Source organism: Sinocyclocheilus rhinocerous, unplaced genomic scaffold (genome assembly GCF_001515625.1).
Source record: "Sinocyclocheilus rhinocerous isolate Xijiao unplaced genomic scaffold, SAMN03320098_v1.1 scaffold942, whole genome shotgun sequence".
Classification (NCBI taxonomy): Eukaryota; Metazoa; Chordata; class Actinopteri; order Cypriniformes; family Cyprinidae; genus Sinocyclocheilus; species Sinocyclocheilus rhinocerous.
The window spans coordinates 1,294,425-1,314,981 of NW_015627890.1; the positions used below are offsets into that span (position 1 = coordinate 1,294,425).

Below are 20,557 nucleotides of genomic sequence, written 5' to 3' on the forward strand. Positions count from 1 at the left end.
TGATATATATATATAAATATATATATATATACTAATACAGCATTCGTTCTCCTCATCCAGACAGTGGGCAACATTACCCTAAAAAACAAGCACAGATCCATAAAACCAAAAAACACCTGAAAATGTTCACCATCCGAGATTTCCTGGTACAGTACAGTATTTTCAACATAGCCTATATGATTTGGGATGCTATTCTTGCATATAATATGGTGCAAATAGTATTGAAATGCTGGTTAGGATCTCACCGACTGGATGAGCACATGGCCGATCGTCTGTTTGTCGTGCCACTGGTTGACACAGTCCAGCACCTGCTCCAGGAACTGCTCGTGATGCTCCAGAATCTCAGGGATCTGGTAGAACATCTCGTCTACCAGAGACGGGTCACAGAGAGGCGAGGTTTCCGGGTGCTTGAGGGGCTTCATGTAGCCCTGAAACCAGAACAACAACCACACAGAGAGACAGAGGTAATGTGAGAAGAGCTGAAACTGGAACAACTCTTACTTTTTAGTACTGAATAAATTATAATCAACATTTTCATTGCAATGAATTACAGCCAGCTCAAAAATAAATGATCTAAATGAGTATGCATGCAAATAGTAAAGAATATGCATTAGTAAATGACAATGTGTGTGTGTTTGCATGTGGTGGTCTGGGACAGACTTTGATTAAAGGAATTGCCTGCCTCTCCTCTTGGGACATAAACTGTGTCACATCAAATGCAAATAAACATTCTGCTCCTCTGTCTTTACTGTCACAGAACAAGGCCTTTATAAAACCAAAGATGTATCTCAATGACTTACTCAAGCTCATTCAAAATTAAAGTCAACATTAAATGTCATGTGCAACCCATTTTACTTCCATAAAATAACATATTAATGGGTAATAGGACGTTAAACAAGACAAAAAAATGTATAAATTTTTGTTTGTACTTAGTACATGTAATATTTTGTTTATCTATGTTTGTACATTTCAGTGCTTTACCTTCATATTTTATTTTATTTGATTAGATTTTTTAGGGAGAGTTTTCTGGGTACTTAAGGGGTTTCATTTGCAAATGTAATTTCCAAACCATTTTACTTAAATAAAATGACATATTAACAAGCAACAGGACACTAAACAAGAAAAAAAAAACATACAGAATGTTTGCACTTAGTGATTCTAATATTCTGTGCATCTGTGTTTGTACATTTGAATGCTTTACCTTCATCGTTTATTTAGTCATTACCTTTAAACACAAATTTTTATTTGTAATTTTTATTATTTTCCCCCACCCCATATAAATCAGAATAAAAAGAAATAATAAATAAAAACACACACACACACACACACTAGAAAGGCTACATTACATTACCTCAAATAATTATTACCTAAAAGGAATTAAAAGAGATAGAAATTAGAAAGTAAAAAAAAAAAAGGATTGACTGGATTGACATTATACTATGGTCATAAACATGATACTTAAAAAAAAACATGTTATTACTATAGTACAAGTCCAAAAAACACACCAATATCACACACACGCACACACACACACACACACACACACACGCCCTGTTGGCACACAGAAGTGTGTCTGTGTTTTGACAAGCAAACATCTGGCCAACGTTCTTCTAGCACTTCAAACGCTCTAAAACGTGCCCAGAGACACACCAGTGCCATGATCAAGCGCTCTCATCTGTCATCCGTCCGTCCGTCCGTCCACATACACACCTTGAAGCTGATTAACCTGCGTTTGTGCTTCTCTCTCATTGTTGGTTCAGGTTCGCCCGCTGCATGCCATTTACAAGTAATGATTTTGACTGGAACACAATCATTTACCCCAAAGCTAACCGCTTCCTTTAACACAGAACGAGAGCAGTAATGCTGGTGAGAATTGCTCAGTAATGGGGCATTTTGGAGGTGCGCTGGGCGATCGAGCTCAAACACTGCTGCGCTCCAGGACTCGCTCACCTTGTTGCCATGGCAACCGCTGCACCAGCTAGAATAGCTTGTTATGAGTCAGGAGAGATTGGAAAAGATGATGATTTGTTGCTCTCTTTTGCTTATTAAACTCAGTATGCAGCTTCCGCTCTCGCTTTTACAGTAACATCACGTGTCTTTTCTTCTGTTCTGTTCACAAATGACATATTCTTAATGATAAAGTGCTTTTTTTGATTTTAATGAAAAATGTTCTGCAACATACTTGGTTTGGCCATTATGTTTAATGTGATGACTGTTATATACTGTCCCAAGAAGTAAATCAAAATGATAAAACCTTCCTTTGGAGACCTCAGAGGTAAATCAGTAGTCAAAATCAGTAGTTAATATTATCAGCTTTATATAAGCTCAAAGGCAGCCTACAGTATTCATTTAGACAGCTACATGTATGTATTTATGTTTCATACCTGAATGAGTGTGCGCAGAGACTCAACGTAAGATTGTTCAGTGTCCAGCAGAGTCATGATCACATGTCTTCTCATGTCCTGTAGAGAGAAATATAGCAATAAAACTTACAGCAAGCCACATAAAACACATACAGTTAATATATATATATATATATATATACATTTAAATAAATGAATATATTTAAAATAAAGAAAAAATAAACATTAAGATAAATAAATACAGACATTAAGATAAATACATAAATAAAATAAATAATTATTAAATTAATCAAATTAAATTAAAATAAATACATTTAAAATAAATTAATAAAATAAACAAATAAATAAAATTAACAAATGAATAAAAATTAAAATTAAATAACATTACATTAAAAATAAATAAATTATTATTTAAATAAAAATAAATGAATGCATTTAAAATAAATACAAACAAACATGAAGATAAATCAAATTCAAATAGATAAAATAAAAATTAGCAATTATTACGACAAATTCAAAATGAATAAATAAATACAAAATTTTTACATTTATGACAAATGTTGACACAATCCTAGAGACTCACTATGCACAAAACTTCAATCCTTACAAACATTAAAAAAATGGTTAGTTTCGACCAAAATACTATAGTTAGTACAATTATTAGAAGTACTTGCCACTTTTCAAACCTCTAACCTTTAAAGTCTCAAACACTTCCAGCAGCGATTGTTCTCCAGACATGAATGATTCCTCGAATCATGTGTGTCATTGAGGAGGACTGTGCTGTCACTTTACTAACTGATCAGATGTACATTTTCACCTGCTGCACCATAAAACAGGTGAAAAAATCCAAAATTGCACATTAAAGGAGACATATCTAAGATCACAGAGACTCATTTCACTCGGCGCAGAGAGAAACCACCTAGCAACCACCCAGAACACCCTAGCAACCACATAGCAATGTGGTAAAAAACTGTTTTTTGTAACGGAAGCACACACAAACACACTTCATAATGAAGCTCTAATCAAAATAAGAGTTTCCTGTTTACTGGTTCGTGTCAGAGACTGAGCCAAATATGTGTATGTTTCCGTCTAAGAGAAGATAACCTTCACTAACTGCTGTGATTCAGCCCTGAGCGACACCACACAACAAACACAACTGACTGAGACAGACAGAGAGACGTTTAAGAGAAGAGCTGATAATGGGCAGGATGTGTGCTGCTCTTTCATGCTGGAGTATGTGAAGCAGCATCTCCTCTGAAAAGCCCAGCTCAAACACGCAGTGTGACATGGATGTAATCTGAATAGGAAGTCACGTCCAGTGCATGCCACCCAAAGTCACGTATACCATGAAACAGGCTGGAGGAGAGAGAATTTACTAGGGTTGCTTCAAAATAGCTGAACTTTACTTTTTAAACTGGTTCCTGGGAGCAGAAGCTCCATGTGTTTATAGAAACACTCATACGGCTTCAGAAGAGTTTATTTCTGAAAGAATGTCAGTAGCATCCCACATAAAAATCACCATTACAAAATCAGTCCCAAATATGGTTTAAAAGATGCTCATAGAGGTCAAATTTGGGGTCAGTATGATAAAGAAAAAGGAAATAAATTAATACTTTTATTCAGCAAGGATGCATTAAATCGATCAAATTGACAGCAAAGACATTTATAATGCTACAAGATTTCTATTTCGAATAAATGCTGCTCTTCCACATGCTTTCAATGTGGAACTAGCTACAGCTAGACAGAGTTTCTTCTCAAACCTTATAAACAGCAACTTAAACAACACTCGCACTCTTTTTGCTACTGTTGAGAGACTGACAAACCCCCCAAGTCAGATTCCCAGTGAAATGCTCTCCGACAGCAAATGCAATGAGTTTGCTTCCTTCTTTTCTGAGAAGATCAATAATATCAGGAAGGCGATTAGCACATCCCCAAGTTATGCAGAGGTTAGACAGATTCGACCACAATATCAAAAAGAAGATACTATGTCTGCTTTTGAAGAAATTGATAGCAAAATTTTGGAAGAAATAGTACAGCACCTTAAATCTTCAACCTGCTATCTTGACACACTTCCCACATATTTTTTCAAAAGGGTGCTTAACTGTTTGGAAGCAGATCTCTTAGAAGTGGTGAACGCCTCACTTCTTTCTGGGACTTTTCCAAACTCCCTGAAAACTGCAGTTGTTAAGCCCCTTCTGAAAAAGAGCAATCTTGATAACACCATTTTGAGCAATTATAGACCAATATCAAATCTTCATTTTATAGGCAAGATTATTTAAAAGGTAGTTTTTAATCAGCTGAACAAATACTTAAACTCCTGGACAATTTTCAATCTGGTTTCCAACTGCATTACAGCACAGAGACAGCGCTCATTAAGATAATAAATGATATTCGCTTTAATTCTGATTCTGGCAAACTGGCAAATACTTCTAGAGAGACTGGAAAACTGGGTCGGGCTTTCTGGGATGGTAATCAAATGGTTCAGGTCATACTTAGAAGGGAGAGGTTATTATGTGAGTATAGGACAGCATAAGTCTAAGTGGACGTCCATGACATGCGGAATCCCACAAGGCTCAATACTTGCACCGCTCTTGTTTAGCCTGTATATCAGGGTTCCTCAATAGGCCACATCCGGCCCGTGAGAGAAAAAAATGACTACGACTCCCTCTGCCAATGCATTGATGAAATTAACAGTTGGATGTACCAGAACTTTCTTCAGTTTCTTCAGTAAAAAACTGAAGTCATTGCATTTGGAAACAAAGATGAAGTTCTCAAGGTGAATGCATACCTTGACTCTAGGGGTCAAACAACTAAAAATCAAGTCAAGAATCTTGGTGTGATTCTGGAGACAGACCTTAATTTCAGTAGTCATGTCAAAGCAGTAACTAAATCAGCATACTATCATCTCAAAAACATTGCAAGAATTAGATGTTTTGTTTCCAGTCAAGACTTGGAGAAACTTGTTCATGCCTTTATCACTAGCAGGGTGGACTATTGTAATGGTCTCCTCACCGACCTTCCCAAGAAGACCATTAGACAGCAGCGTTCTGGATGAGCTGCAGCTGTCTAATGGTCTTCTTGGGAAGGCCGGTGAGGAGACCATTACAATAGTCCACCCTGCTAGTGATAAAGGCATGAACAAGTTTCTCCAAGTCTTGACTGGAAACAAAACATCTAATTCTTGCAATGTTTTTGAGATGATAGTATGCCGATTTAGTTACTGCTTTGACATGACATATATACATGTTATATACTTCATTATACTGCAAATCTACAGTTGTACTGCAATGTAGTGCAGTTATGTTTTGTAGTTCCCCCCCACTCTATTTCCTCGTAGTATTTCCCTCCTCTCACGAGATATATCCAGCTGCAGACCCGCAGCACAGCAGTTTCAGAACCGCAGCCACAGAACCGCAGTCACAGAACCGGAAGTGAGGGGCGGAGTTATTGACAACGAGAGAGCACGGTGAGTAGTCTGTAATGTTTTTGCGATCATATGTTTAATAATTATCGTATATATTACGTTAAGCATTTATCTGCTAAGTACTTAATGTGTGCTTAGCTTTATTATCTTATATTGAAACTTGAATTTGTTGTCACACTTTATAGTATATAACTTTTTTATGTGGATGTTTCGATTTATTTTCGGATGCATGCTGTAAATGGGCCTTGCGGTGAAGTTTTGAAGACGTTTATTATTCATAAAAATAAATAGTTTGCTTTAATTCCCTCTGTAATATGCATTGTTTGTGTGTTAATATTACCTTGTAGTTTAGTTATTTTAATCCCATTTGTCATCATTGAGATAATTGTGTGGCTTCATCTCTTGTAGAGACATATAAGGATTCAGAGAGGTGACACATTACCTGAGCTGCAGCAGTGCAACAAGTGTTACAGCAATTACCAGCAATTTTCTGCTTGACCAGCATGTTTAAGCCAGCCAAACTGGTCAAATTAAAAAGTCATCTTCAAATCCACTTCAACAAGGCAGTTGTCTGTGGAGGTATGAATATCTTGAGTTGTTTGTTTAATGTACTCACAATTTATTATTGCATAATAGTTTACCTGTCTACTTATTTATTTATTTTAGGCTATACTATACATTTTTGCAACCAGTTATTGGTGTGATTATTTAGTTGTTAAATAAGGAACAAAGAAGGTTTTCTTTACACTGGCTTCCAGTTATATTTAGGATTGATTTTAAAGTACTTTTACTCGTTTATAAATCACTCAATGGCCTAGGACCTAAATACATAGCAGATATGTTCACTGAATATAAACCTAACAGACAACTCAGCTCATTAGGATCGAGTCAGTTAGAAATACCAAGGGTTCACACAAAACAAGGGGAATCCGCTTTTTAGCTATTTTGCCGCCCGCAGTTGGAATCAGCTTCCAGAAGAGATCAGATGTGCTAAAACAGTAGTCACATTTAAATCAAGACTCAAAGCTCATCTGTTTAGCTGTGCATTTATTGAATGAGCACTGTGCGATGTCCGAACTGATTGCACTGTATTTTATGTATTGCACTGTATTTTATGCAATTCGAAATGATTGCACTGTATTTTATGTATAATCATTTTCTAATTTTAACCATCTTAAATTCATTTTAAATCAATTTTTAAATCATTTTCAAAGTTTTTAAATTCCTTGTTTTATTTTTGTGATTATTTTTTATAATTATTTTACTTTCTTTTATGTAAAGCACTTTGAATTACCATTGTGTACGAAATGTTCTATATAAATAAACTTGCCTTGCCTTGCCTCTTTCCAACAATATGTATGACAGTTTCTACAAAAATATGAAGCAGCACAACTGTTTTCAACATTGATAATAATAAGAAATGTTTCTTGAGTAGCAAAACAGCATATTAGAATGATTTCTGAAGGATCATGTGACACTGAAGACTGGAATAATGAAGCTGAAAATTTAGCTTTGCATCACAGGAATAAATTACATTTTACAATATATTCAAATAGAAAACAGTTATTTTAAATTGTAATATTGAAGTTTTTTGTTGTTTTTACTGTATTTTTGATCAAACTTATACAGTATGTATATAAGTTTTACTATAGTAATACAAAATAATGTCCAAAAAATGGGAAAAGAGCAAGAAAGCAAGAAAGAAAGAAAGTGGTTGATATGTGTCATGTGTGCTTGTGTTTCTCAGACTGATGCTCATTCATCCAGTCCATTTCCTCCCATAAAAAGCAGGCGGTTTGACAGACTGTACTAGCCAGCATGCTGTCTTGGCCGACACGTCCGGCTCTTAACTGCACTGAATAAACCTGAAAGAAACCTGCTGTGAGTCGCTCTAAACGGACTCATTCTGAACCGGTTTAAAGTGGTTTCCCAAGAATCTTGTTACTTTTACAAATCAAACCGTCCCACGCAGGAGGAGCAGATCTGTATATAATGCGGGGAATTTTAAGAGATTACTGAGCCTTTGCCTGAACTTGGTCCTAAATATAAACTGGTCATAAAAACGCATTTAAACTGCATTTAGAGCGAAACGCTCTCTGGGGTCTCATCGGGGGCCAGAAATGTGCCCAGCAGCTCCAACAGCATGTGTGGCAGCCACAAAACACGTCCCAAAGGAGCTGCGGGTATTTCTGAAATGCCCCGATGACACAGACACGGCCTGACATTCAGTCACAGGTACACTCCGTGGATTTGGAAAGGTTTGTCTATTAAAACTATTATGGAAACAACAACAAAAAAAAAACTTTAAATAGCAAAACAGCATATTAGAATGATTTCTGAAGGATCATGTGACACTGAAGACTGGAATAATGAAGCTGAAAATTTAGCTTTGCATCACAGGAATAAATTACATTTTACAATATATTCAAATAGAAAACAGTTATTTTAAATTGTAATATTGAAGTTTTTTGTTGTTTTTACTGTATTTTTGATCAAACTTATACAGTATGTATATAAGTTTTACTATAGTAATACAAAATAATGTCCAAAAAATGGGAAAAGAGCAAGAAAGCAAGAAAGAAAGAAAGTGGTTGATATGTGTCATGTGTGCTTGTGTTTCTCAGACTGATGCTCATTCATCCAGTCCATTTCCTCCCATAAAAAGCAGGCGGTTTGACAGACTGTACTAGCCAGCATGCTGTCTTGGCCGACACGTCCGGCTCTTAACTGCACTGAATAAACCTGAAAGAAACCTGCTGTGAGTCGCTCTAAACGGACTCATTCTGAACCGGTTTAAAGTGGTTTCCCAAGAATCTTGTTACTTTTACAAATCAAACCGTCCCACGCAGGAGGAGCAGATCTGTATATAATGCGGGGAATTTTAAGAGATTACTGAGCCTTTGCCTGAACTTGGTCCTAAATATAAACTGGTCATAAAAACGCATTTAAACTGCATTTAGAGCGAAACGCTCTCTGGGGTCTCATCGGGGGCCAGAAATGTGCCCAGCAGCTCCAACAGCATGTGTGGCAGCCACAAAACACGTCCCAAAGGAGCTGCGGGTATTTCTGAAATGCCCCGATGACACAGACACGGCCTGACATTCAGTCACAGGTACACTCCGTGGATTTGGAAAGGTTTGTCTATTAAAACTATTATGGAAACAACAACAAAAAAAAAACTTTAAAAAACAAAAAAACTCTTAATTCTTAACAAACAAACAAAGAAGTTAAGCAGAAAATATAAATGTGCACTGAAATATTAATACAAATTTAAACTTTAAATTCCTGTTTTTTTATGCTTTTATCCAAAATAACGTCTCAGGTTACGTATGTAACCATGGTTCCCTGAGTAGGGAACGAGACACTGCGTCCTCTAGGTTTCCCCATAGCGACCCCTAGAGGACGCAGTTCGAAGTTCCCATGAAAGGGAACTTACATTGCATTCACACTATGCATTATCAGTTCATGCATTCCCTGGAAATTGAACCCATGACCTTGGTGTTGCAAGCTCAATGCTTTACCGTTTACAAACTATACAAACTAAACGTTACATGTTATGGAAATGACAGTGTGAAACAGAAATAAATAAAATAAAAATGGAATAAAAATAACATGAATTTGTGATTGCAAAAACATTTAGTGTGTAATTTCAGCATCACCACATTTAATAAAAACGAATCTAAAACTAGTGATTGTCCAAAAAAGAAAATGAAATAAAACAGTTTAATGGAAATTAAAACAAACTAAAATCACACTCAAACTGAAAAACAAAATACAAATCAAGACCAGAATAAAAAGCAGTAAAGTTCTAGTGAAAACTACAATTACCCATTTCTCAATAATTCTACACTGACAAAACTGATCTTCAAAATTGAAAATCATAAAAAAACTTCTCTCAGTACAACTACTTGCATTTCAACAGTAAACTGATCTCATAAAAACACATCCAGAGTATTATGTGTGCTTTAAACCTTTTAATGCCTTTAATAATCATAATGTGATTAGATTGGTCACAACACCTACACACACACACACACACACACACACACGGATCAGGTCTCAAAGTCAAAGCACAGCTTCATAACTTCATGAATGTAATTCATTTAAACATCAACAAAAGCCATGAACATTCCTGCTGTTTGGCTTACATAATGTCAAAAGGTGCCTTGTGCACCCATTCCATAGCTGTTCCCCTGATGCATTATGGGGCAATATCATTATAATGAAATCATATTATGAATGCAGGAACCTCCAAATGCATTTCTTGGAAAGACGAGGTCATGTTGAGCGACCCGGTGGAGGAGCAGGAGAACATGAAGCTCTGGGGAGAAATCTTTCTCTCTAATAAGTAAATGTTCATAGCAGCTCATGTGTTGGACATGTTGAGCTGTATAGACTGAGAAAACACACAAACAATGGCACATTTCTAGAGCCAAGAAACAAAGAGGTGTTTCTTGTTTCTACTTTTATAACCTTGGGGTTGATTTTGATCAAAACTGATTTCAAGATCACGTCATTATATAAAGGTCAGTCACATTCACTTTGAAACTTAGTGAAAATTGATTTATTTTTTTGATTTATTTTTCTATTATCCAAATGACTTTTATGCAAATTATTTATTTCAATTCAGAGTTCCATTATAATACATAATATGAGATGTTATGGAAATGACACTGACACAAAACAAAACAATAAAATAAAATGTATTTAATATATATATATACTGTATATATATATACACATCAACAAACAGATACACACACACAAAATAAGAATTTCCTGTTTACTAGCGTGTGACTGCTCACTACACATTATATGTCAATGGTAGTAACATAAACCATAAAAATACGGAAGCTTAAACTTGAGTCTCAAGTAGAACGGTGACTAATCTACTACACCAGAATTTACTTGAGGCATTTACTTGTCAACATTTTTTCACAGAAAACAGTCTGATTACACATTTAATTTGACATCAGTGATAAAGAGGCAAAAAAATGTTGTATAGATCTGAAAACATCCATATTTGGTCTAAACACCCATGTCTGACCTTGATTTACACTCATCAGGTAATGAGGTCACAGTGCAAAGGTACACCTCTGTCTGAGGTTCTGGCTGTAGCGTTTGATTGGTTTTTATTAGCAGAGTGAAGCAAGAGTGTGTTTAAGTTATGAGAAGATCTAATTTCCTTCTAAAGCCTGAGGTACACTATGCATTTTAGCCAAACGCTGTATCTGTGCCAACCACTATGGCTTGAATAAAACACACACTAGAGCACGTTTACCGCACTCTGAATAAAGCAGGTGGAATCTGCAATTTGATCCTTCGGCACCAATCAAACCAACCTTCCTTTGATCTGATCAGAAACGGTCATCGGTCGCTAATCACAATGAGAAAATTCTGCACGGTCAATCATGAAATAGGGGCGGAGAACGTTCAAGCGTTACATGGGAATTTGTCTGCTGGACGCGGTTCAAACAGGTGCTGTCGGTGTTCGGTACGCTACACATACAGGTGGTGGGGTGAACTGGTTAAAGCATATGGCTAGTAATCAAAAGTTGCTGGCTGAATTGGTGCATGAGCTATAAATCATTGTGCCCTTCATGCTGGGGTAAAAGCATCTGCTTAATGACTACTAATTTGCATGATATATTAAAATCAAAGCAAAAATCTGGTGATATAGTTTTTCTTCCAACTATCACAGTGATAAAAAAAAAAAACAGAAAAAGTGATATAAAAACATTAAATACCCAAAATAACTAATTAAAATAAAATTTAAAAATCACTTTCTAAGCTGAACTGAATGAATGAATAAGGTTGAAAATATTGAAAATAAATTGAAAAAAAATACATATAAAAGAAACATACAGTGTGACCAGTGTTCGATTAATGGAAAAGTGATACTTATGAGCTGATTCTTTTAAACTAATGAATAAGTCATTATGAAAAAAGTCTTATACAAAAATAAACTGTATTTCGGTTATATAACAAATAATGATAAAACTTACTAGTTGTAAAATAATAATAAAATAATTAAATACACATGCAGATATTTTCAATAATTGTATAATATTTAAAAATATATTTTTAGTATTACTATCTTTATTATATTTTATGTTGTTGTTTTTTTGTTATGTTTTGTTTTGTTTTGTTATGTGATATGTTATGTTATGTTGTTATATGTTATGTTATGCTAGTAATTTTTGAATTCTCTGATCAGGCCATTGCAATTCATTCAATAAATGACCACATGCAGATTGACCCCTGCATCTCGACCAGCCATTCACAAAATCCACTAAATTATCAGACAGCTTTTAAAAATATTTGGTCTTGCACATCCCTAGCAGAAATGCAGGAGTGAGCAAACCGAGCGCTTTGAAAATGTGAGCAGCTAGTTGCTTAGCACCAGACATCAGTCCTCAGTCTCCCTCCACACCATAGACGAGCTCTACTGTCGTCATTCCCGGTGATGAGTGTCCTTACCTACATCACAAGAGCTGAAATCACACAGCCTTTTAACACTTTCATAAAGTCAGCTCATCCCGCTCTCCTTTCAATCCTTCCCCCGGTTCATCGACTGGCTTTCAGGAAGAAATCTACTGTCCTGCAGAGCTTCTTCATCAAGGTTATGCAACTATGACAATGACTCTGGCAAAAGCACATGGCGTCGTGCATGTGTCTGTCAGGCTGACGTGGTCTGATGACTTTCCATTTGCAATATTGATCAAAACACCACTGACCAGTTTGTCCAAATCAGCAGCTGACAAAAACAATGAGTTAACAAATAAACTGAGCAATGAAATAAGACAGATCAGATCAGACCCCAGTGAAAAAAAGATAATCTGGAAAAAACAAAATGAATAATTTAATAAATAAATCAAATGAATAATCTGATAAATGAAAAATTAAATAAGTGCATGCATAAATGCATGAATGAATAAATAAGTCGAGACTACACTGTTCCTCATTTTAGATTGCTGGGCTTTGTCCTCAGGCCATGGCTATTTTCAAGAGACCATGACAAAGAAAATCCCATGATATTGTAACTGTACTCATAAGACGGATATACTGGGTTCAATAACTGTCTTTGTTTATCTTAGCAAGTGGGGCAAATCTCAAGCAATACAAGCAACAAAGGCACCCAACAATAAAACAAAAGACACCAATGATTCACACACTGTCTGTGCTAACGGACATGAATGATCCCTCATATTGTGTGGCTTCTAAGCAATCTTAGAAGGAATCTTAAAAGGCTTTTGTTTTTTCATGTAGCATACAATAACTGGGTGAAAAAATCCCCTAAACTTACATTTCAGTAAGGACTTCAGCCATATCTAGAGGCAAGAACATCATAGAGATGAGAACTGACAACACTCTAGCAACATACTAATAACCACATAGAACAACGTAGCAAGAAATGCTACTATAAAGAGAGGTACACATGCAGAGATCTCTATATTAAAATATCTTATTAAAATGAATATGGATGCAGTGTAAAAGTAAAGCTCACATTCAATAACATTAAGTTGTTTGAATGAAAAACTTGTGCAGCATTTCTAGTGGTCGACCGATATATCGCCTAGGCCGATATATCGGCCGATATTTGTCACTTTTCAAATATTTTCAAATATCGGCATTGGCCGATAAGTTTTTCCTGTTTGGCCGATGCTTTTCGAGGCGGCTTTATTTTGACGGCGCGGAGAACGGCAGCGTCTGAGCACACAGTGCTCACATTCTCCCTCTTGTGCGTTGTCGTCATTAACAGTTCTGTCTAATACGCATAGAAGTCTGTCTAATAATCAGATAGAACGGTTAAACAAAGGAATTAAAATGTATACAAAAAAGTATTATAACGATTGCTTTTATATTATTAGTAATAGAAAAGCAAACATTATAATACTGTCTCATTTGCCGTCAGCATTCAGCAAATACACATTTATATATCTTTTAAACAAATCTTTGAATGACTAATGAACATCTAATTTAAAAAAACTTGCAAACTTAGTCGAACCCAGTTGTGAGATCTTATGAAGTGTGCATTTGTATCCTGCACGATCGCGTGATCTCTGCGTGACGGTCGGTCTAATGAAAATTTTATTTCACAAACCACTTAGTCGAATCTAGTTGAGATCTTGTGAAGTGTGCATGTGACTTGCATGATCGCGTGTTCTCTGCGTGACAGGCGGTCCTTGTGAATTGAATGCGGACAGGAGGAGAGTTCAGCCTCACAGGAGATGCGCGATCGACAAGATTTAAACTCGTGATTTCAAATCATTCTGCGCTTTATGCATTTGCCCACTGTCATATTCATGTCATTTTCACTGTGTGCTGTGACGCAGTGGAAAAGCGCCATTAGTGACCTGTTGGTTACAATGTTGACTTTTTATTAAATATTTATTTATTTGTGAAAAATAAATTTCATCTAAAGTATAAGTATGTTTATTTTACACATTTATTTTTAAATCCATTTTCAAATGATTTCAAATTTCTTAAATATTAATTAAAATAAATAAAATTATATCAGCTTTATATCTGCCATCGGCCACCCTGCTTTCCAAGATATCGGCATCGGCTGTCAAAAAACCAATATCGGTCGACCACTAAGCATTTCTACTGCAGTCGGTACCATACACTCAATGCCAGCTCTGCCCGGCCTTTACAAAAACAGGTCATGGGATCACAGCCAGTCGGCTATTTCTGGCTGAAGTAGAACATTCACGAGCAATAAACACGCTGAGAAAGAGAGTCGCAGAGTAAAACAAAGCCAAAAATGAGCAAAAAGAAAAGAAGTGCATGGAAAGTAAAAACGGCAGGAAAATATACAAGAACATGAGCTAGTTTGTAGATTGCAGAGTGCAACGAGCCTGGAGAAACACACACTATTGGCTGCAGTGGAATCCAACATGAGCCAATCATCTTGCAGATGCACGCCGGTCAGCGATGGACCTGATTACATGTGCCATATTGTGAGGTGTAAGACAGTCTTAAGACAGACGCCCACAGGGTCAGTGCAGACAGGTAAATCCCCTCAGTGTCTGGACATAATCCAAAGACGCTCCTCTCTGCTCCATCCAGACGGTGGAGTGAGAGGGACAGAGAGAGAGAGAGGGAGAGAGGAGGAGGTTTAACACACACACACACACACACACACACACGAGCAGGTACAGAGCAGAAGATGGTGGTCTCTCTCTGAAGCGATGGCACTGCCTAATCTCATGATTCAACCAGCCACTGATTTAGTCACTCTAAGAGTGAGAAGAAAATAACCTGTTGAAGGAGAGACAGAGAGCGAGAGAGAGAGAGAGACATGAACCTAAATCTATCTATCTATCTATCTATCTATCTATCATATCTGTTGACATATCTATTTATCTATCATCCTATCAACCAACCTGTGTATCTACCAAAATATCTATTGACCTATACATATACCAACCTATATACAGTATGTACCGACCTATCCATCCATCCATCCATCTATCATATCTGTTGACATATCTATTTATCTATCATCCTATCTACCAACCTGTGTATCTACCAACATATCTATTGACCTATACATATACCAACCTATAATCCATCCATCCATCCATCCATCCATCCATCCATCTATCTATCTATCTATCTATCTATCCATCCCAATACTGGCAGTCTTAAGAAACACACAATAGACAAATGAAAAGTGAAGAACAGATTAAACAAGTAACAGGTTAACTGTTAAGTAAAGACCCTGACGATAAAGCCTCACAAACGTAGATGCTCTCTTACAATGAAAACAACACAGAAATCAACCACGGCAACAGGTTCAGACTACAACAACCATCAGTGGTCTCTGCTGTAAGGCTCATACCTCAGCACTGGTCTGAGGGGCGCCTACGCCTCCCCCAACCCCGTTTCCATTGGGCTCGACAGCAGCGCCCCTGGCTGGAGAGAGTCAGACCCCTTCCATAAGGAATAATTTGCAAAAAAAACAAAAACTCTTGGGTTTAAATCCAAGACTTTAAAAATCCAAAGGGGAATGTTTTTCACCCCTATTTAAAACCTTGAGCAGTGTTGTTCGCTTCCCTTCTGAGGCAGGTAGAGCCAATGACAGAGAGAGAGAGACAGTAAACAGAGAGACTGCAGGGAGAGATCAGAGTGTAATGAGAGGCAGCAGACAGGCACCAGCTGAATGCAGCTGAGCTTAGAGCAGCGCTCACAGACCTGACCAATCCATGACCGATCCCGCACTGGTTAACTGGATTGGCTCAGCCTGTTGGGGATGGAAACCCAGAGGTGTGTCTGTGTCTCCATGGCAACAAGGGGCGGGGACTTGGATGACTGACAGATAGATTCTCCATACAGATTACAGCAGTAAGATTACACTCATAGACTAGAGGAAAGAGCAGAAAGCTAATTATAATTTACATTGATAAACATTTCAATTTTAATTCCATGCAAGTCAATCATTTTACTATGGTAAATGTCCCAAAAAATGTTATCACTAAGCTAAATGTCCAGATAATGGTATTGCCATAGTAAATGTCCAAATAAATAGTATTATTAAGATAAATGTCCAAAAAAACATGTATTGTTATGGTAGATGTACAATAAACATAGTACTGTTAAGGTAGGTCTAAATGTCCAAAAAAACATGGTATTAAGATGGTAAATGTCTAAAAAACATGGTATTACTAGGGCAAATATAAATAAAAAACATGTCATTACCATGGTAAATGTCCAAAAAACAAACAAACAAACAAAAAACATTGTATTACTAAGGTAAATGTCCGAAAAACAAGGCATTACCATGGAAAATGTCCCCAAAAAAATTATTACATTGTAAATGTAAAAAGCAAACAAACAAACACGGTATTACTAAGATAAATGACTAAGAAAGATGGTATTACTATGGTAAACGTCTAAGAAAAAGCATGACCCTAGTAAATGTCCAAAAACATGGTATTACTAAGGTAAATGTCTAAAAACATTGTTCTACCATAGCATTTTCAGTAAAACAATGAAGGAACAAATTAATTAACGAACAAATGAATGAACAAACAACTGAACAAGCTGTATACTTCCTACAATGTTTAAAATATATATATATATATATATTTCCCAGACATCAACATTTCCCAACAATTCTATTTCTAATCAGTACCATATTCTCATTTTCTTTCTGTTTCTCTGTTCTTTTCTTTATTCTTCCTCCATTCTTCACATCTGAATCTGTGCTTTTTCCCTGCAGGGTTATTTTTAGCGGAGAGGTTTTTCAGCACTTTTTTGGGAGCGTCGAAGCCATTAGCAGCAAGTGCATTTGTGCTGATGCATTACTGACGTGGAGAGAGACACTTTCATCACCCTCGACAGAACAACGACAGTGGACACCTGAACAGAAAGACGACTGCTCCACTTACATCCTCCACATCGTCACTGTGAAAGAGCAGACGCTTGTGTGGTGCACATACACCCATGCTCGACCAATTACATAAAGAATTACACAAGTTCTTTGCATGACGTTTCTTTCATCAGACATTAACAGGGATGTTACAAACCAGTCACTGACTGATGCTCCGCCAACAGACAGATCTACATTTTGCAATGTCATCTTTTATGAGGTATTTTCTTATAACAAATGTATATATACCAATGTATATTCCTCAAGCACCATGTAAACACCATGGTAATCATTAAGCATCTCTGCATTAGCATCTAAAATCGCTGAAACACTGTAACAGCACAGTATTTAAGGGTTATCTCACAGGCTGCCTTTCAAAACCTATTGAGCCGCCTACCTAGACAGCATTTATTATATAAATGTATACATGAATCCTCATGTATGAAAGATCCTCGACTTGAGATGCTGTGGCACTAAAGTGTGAGAGATGTGTCGATGAAAAACAAGATCTGTTGTGTGTCCTCCACCCAAAATTTTTTTAAAAGGTGCTAACATATTTCTCTAATGCCTGAAGTGTCTGCTAATTTACATTCAACAAGTCTTACTGGAATGCTTGTTTTCATTTTATTCCCAAGTCAATCCATTCAACAGTCTGTATCTGTTTGATTCAAAAATGGTTTTGCTCATAGAAATAAAGCTCAAATTATGTGCTGCGGTCAAAGTCTGCTGGGGCCAGTAAATCAGACAGATCACAACCTGGAGAAGCTTCTTCAGAGAACACAAAACAGTCAGACTACTGACATTTAAGAGAGAGTGAAACATGAGTCAGAAAGAGGGAATAAAATAAAATGAAATGAAAAAAGGAAGAGTCATTTTGAGCATAAACCAAAAACATCAAAACCAGAAAAAAGCAATTCTAAAGCCGCCGCTCTGGAAAAAAAAATAAAAAAGCAGCACGAAAGCTGCATTTCCGAAGGCCTTGAGGCAGATGTTCTTCAGTTCAATGGCTAAGGAACTCTCCTCAAACGGACAAGGCCATAATTCTGCTGGAAAACATTCAGTGCTAGAATAAAAATAGAACTTAAAACATAAATGCTGGGATGCACGCCATCAAACCTCATAAGGTCAAGAAAGGTACAATGATGAATGTGTGTGTGATCGAGCCGTTTAGATTTATTAGTGGTGTTTGTTAAGTCTAAGCATCACTATGTTCATACTCCCTAAAGTATTAAAGTTTGGCATGTTACTTATCTTGCACAGTTTGTACAATGGATATGAAAACACCACCAAAAGCACCCTAGCAACCGTATACTATATATATATATATATAGGGGTCAAAGAAGTCACTTTTGGGTAAAATAAGTATTATTTGTGAAATATTATTACAATTGTAAATAACTGACCTTGCTGAATAGAAGTATTAATTTCTTTAAAAAAAATACTGACCCCAAAATTTTGATAGCAGATAGCGTATAAAAATAAGCTTACACACACTTTGACATCACTCCAATTAATGCTTTATATAAAACACTCATCTCTATGGAAACCAAGCTGCCGCTATTCTGAAACATGATGCACTTCCTTTAAAAAATCTTGCCTTTCAGCTTCTTCCTTCTTCTTCTTGCCTGGGGTCCTTAATCTAAACCAGTAAGGCATCTTGAATCTGCAGACAAAACCTGACCCAGATATCCACCTCATTTATTAACTGCTCACGTTCATCAATATGACCCATCGATTTAAATGAATTACTCATTTCCTGCAGTCATCTCACAATGGCCTCGCTTTATAAAACCCTAGCGGAAGCCGTTCATTGCTTTTCCAAATGCACCGTGCAGTATTAATGAAAGAAGACAGCAAGGACAGATCAGCTTTGCTAAATAGCAGGCAATAAATTCAAACACAATAGAGAAATGTTGTTAGCAATCACCTCGCCCAGCTGTGACCTACATTTTGTGCTCAAAACCAAAATAATACAGCAATAAAATTCCCTGACTGCATTTAATTCTCATTCTCACCTATTAAACTAAATAAATCACTATAACTGTGTTCTCAGATGGTTTTTCCTGTGCTTTGTGGAGCTTTACAGCAGCAAGATTGTAAAAAGACAAATTAAAACACGTCAAGAGTAAGACTACAACAAGATACACTTAAAATGTGCTGTGAGCTATTTTAGACTCGAACTTCCATCATTCTGTTGGACCAAAACCTGCCAAAACAAAACCTGCCAAAGCAAAGCAAAGCAAAGCAAAGCAAAACAAAACAAAGCAAAGCAAAAATATATAATTTGAGGTTGACAGTAAAATTTAATTATATATTATACTATGTTAAATCAAACAATAATATATATTATTAACAAGATATTGATATTTTTGTATTGCACTATACTATATTTAATATAATGAATCTTAAAAATGCATCACTGCATCTTAACAATGCGGTAAACATTGCACAAGATGTTGAAAAACAGCAGTATGCAATGTAACAGCCATCCATCTGCATGTGTACATAGACCAACAAATTAAAACAAAACACAAAACACAAAACAAAGCAAAGCAAAACAAAACAAAACAAAGCAAAACAAAACAAAACAAAGCAAAACAAAAAACAAAACAAAAACGTTAAGACACTTAAAGTGAGTTCTCCAAAGATAAATCAGCAAACACAATGTCAGCAATCCTGAACATATAAAATTACTCACACACAGAATGTTTCTAGGTTTATCAGCTTTTATACAGGAGGAAAAAACATTTTCTAAATCTTTTGTTGATGTCCAATTAAACTTGAGGATACTCATGTCCCATTTGGTAATATGGTTCATACTATAACAAGATTTGGGACAGTGATTGTTCAGGCTGGTAAAACACACTCCTACTATTATTGTTGTTACAAAATTAGCAATTTTCCTGTTGAGTTGATGCTTGGTAAAAAGATTTAATTAATAAATGAATGAATGAATGATCAAATAAACAAATAAATAAATACTTACAATTATTTTAAATGTTAAAATTACAGACGGCACAGATTGAATGTTTTTGAAAACTAACCTAAATTAAAATAAAAAAATAATATAATACTTACAACATCTGTAATGTGAAAATTACAGACTTCTAAAGGGAATTCTGATTTGATGTTTTTGATATAAATATAAAATTAAATTAAATTAAAATAATAGTTACAACATGTTTTGCGAAAATTACAGACTCATAAATAGAGTTCTGATTTGATATTTATGAAATAAAATAAAATACAAAATAAAATAAAATAAAATAAAATAAAGACTGATCAATAATCACTCCTAAAGAGAGTTCTGACTGGATGTTATTGAAATATGTGCAGCCTATACTGAAGAGAAGGAAAATCTGTATATAATATGTGACCAGATGACAGATAAGG

General features: G+C 35.9%; 1 protein-coding gene across 2 annotated transcripts in view; it reads right to left on the reverse strand.

The window, feature by feature from the left end:
• Positions 1-20,557, reverse strand: part of arhgef17 (Rho guanine nucleotide exchange factor (GEF) 17) — a 114,885-nt gene that overhangs the window by 23,159 nt on the left and 71,169 nt on the right. For both annotated transcript variants that reach the window (XM_016546962.1, XM_016546956.1), the window contains 2 exons: positions 2,385-2,462; positions 246-428 (listed from right to left, as the gene is read on the reverse strand). In XM_016546962.1, coding sequence (XP_016402448.1) covers positions 246-428; positions 2,385-2,462 — 261 coding nt within the window. The remainder of the gene's footprint in view (positions 1-245; positions 429-2,384; positions 2,463-20,557) is intronic.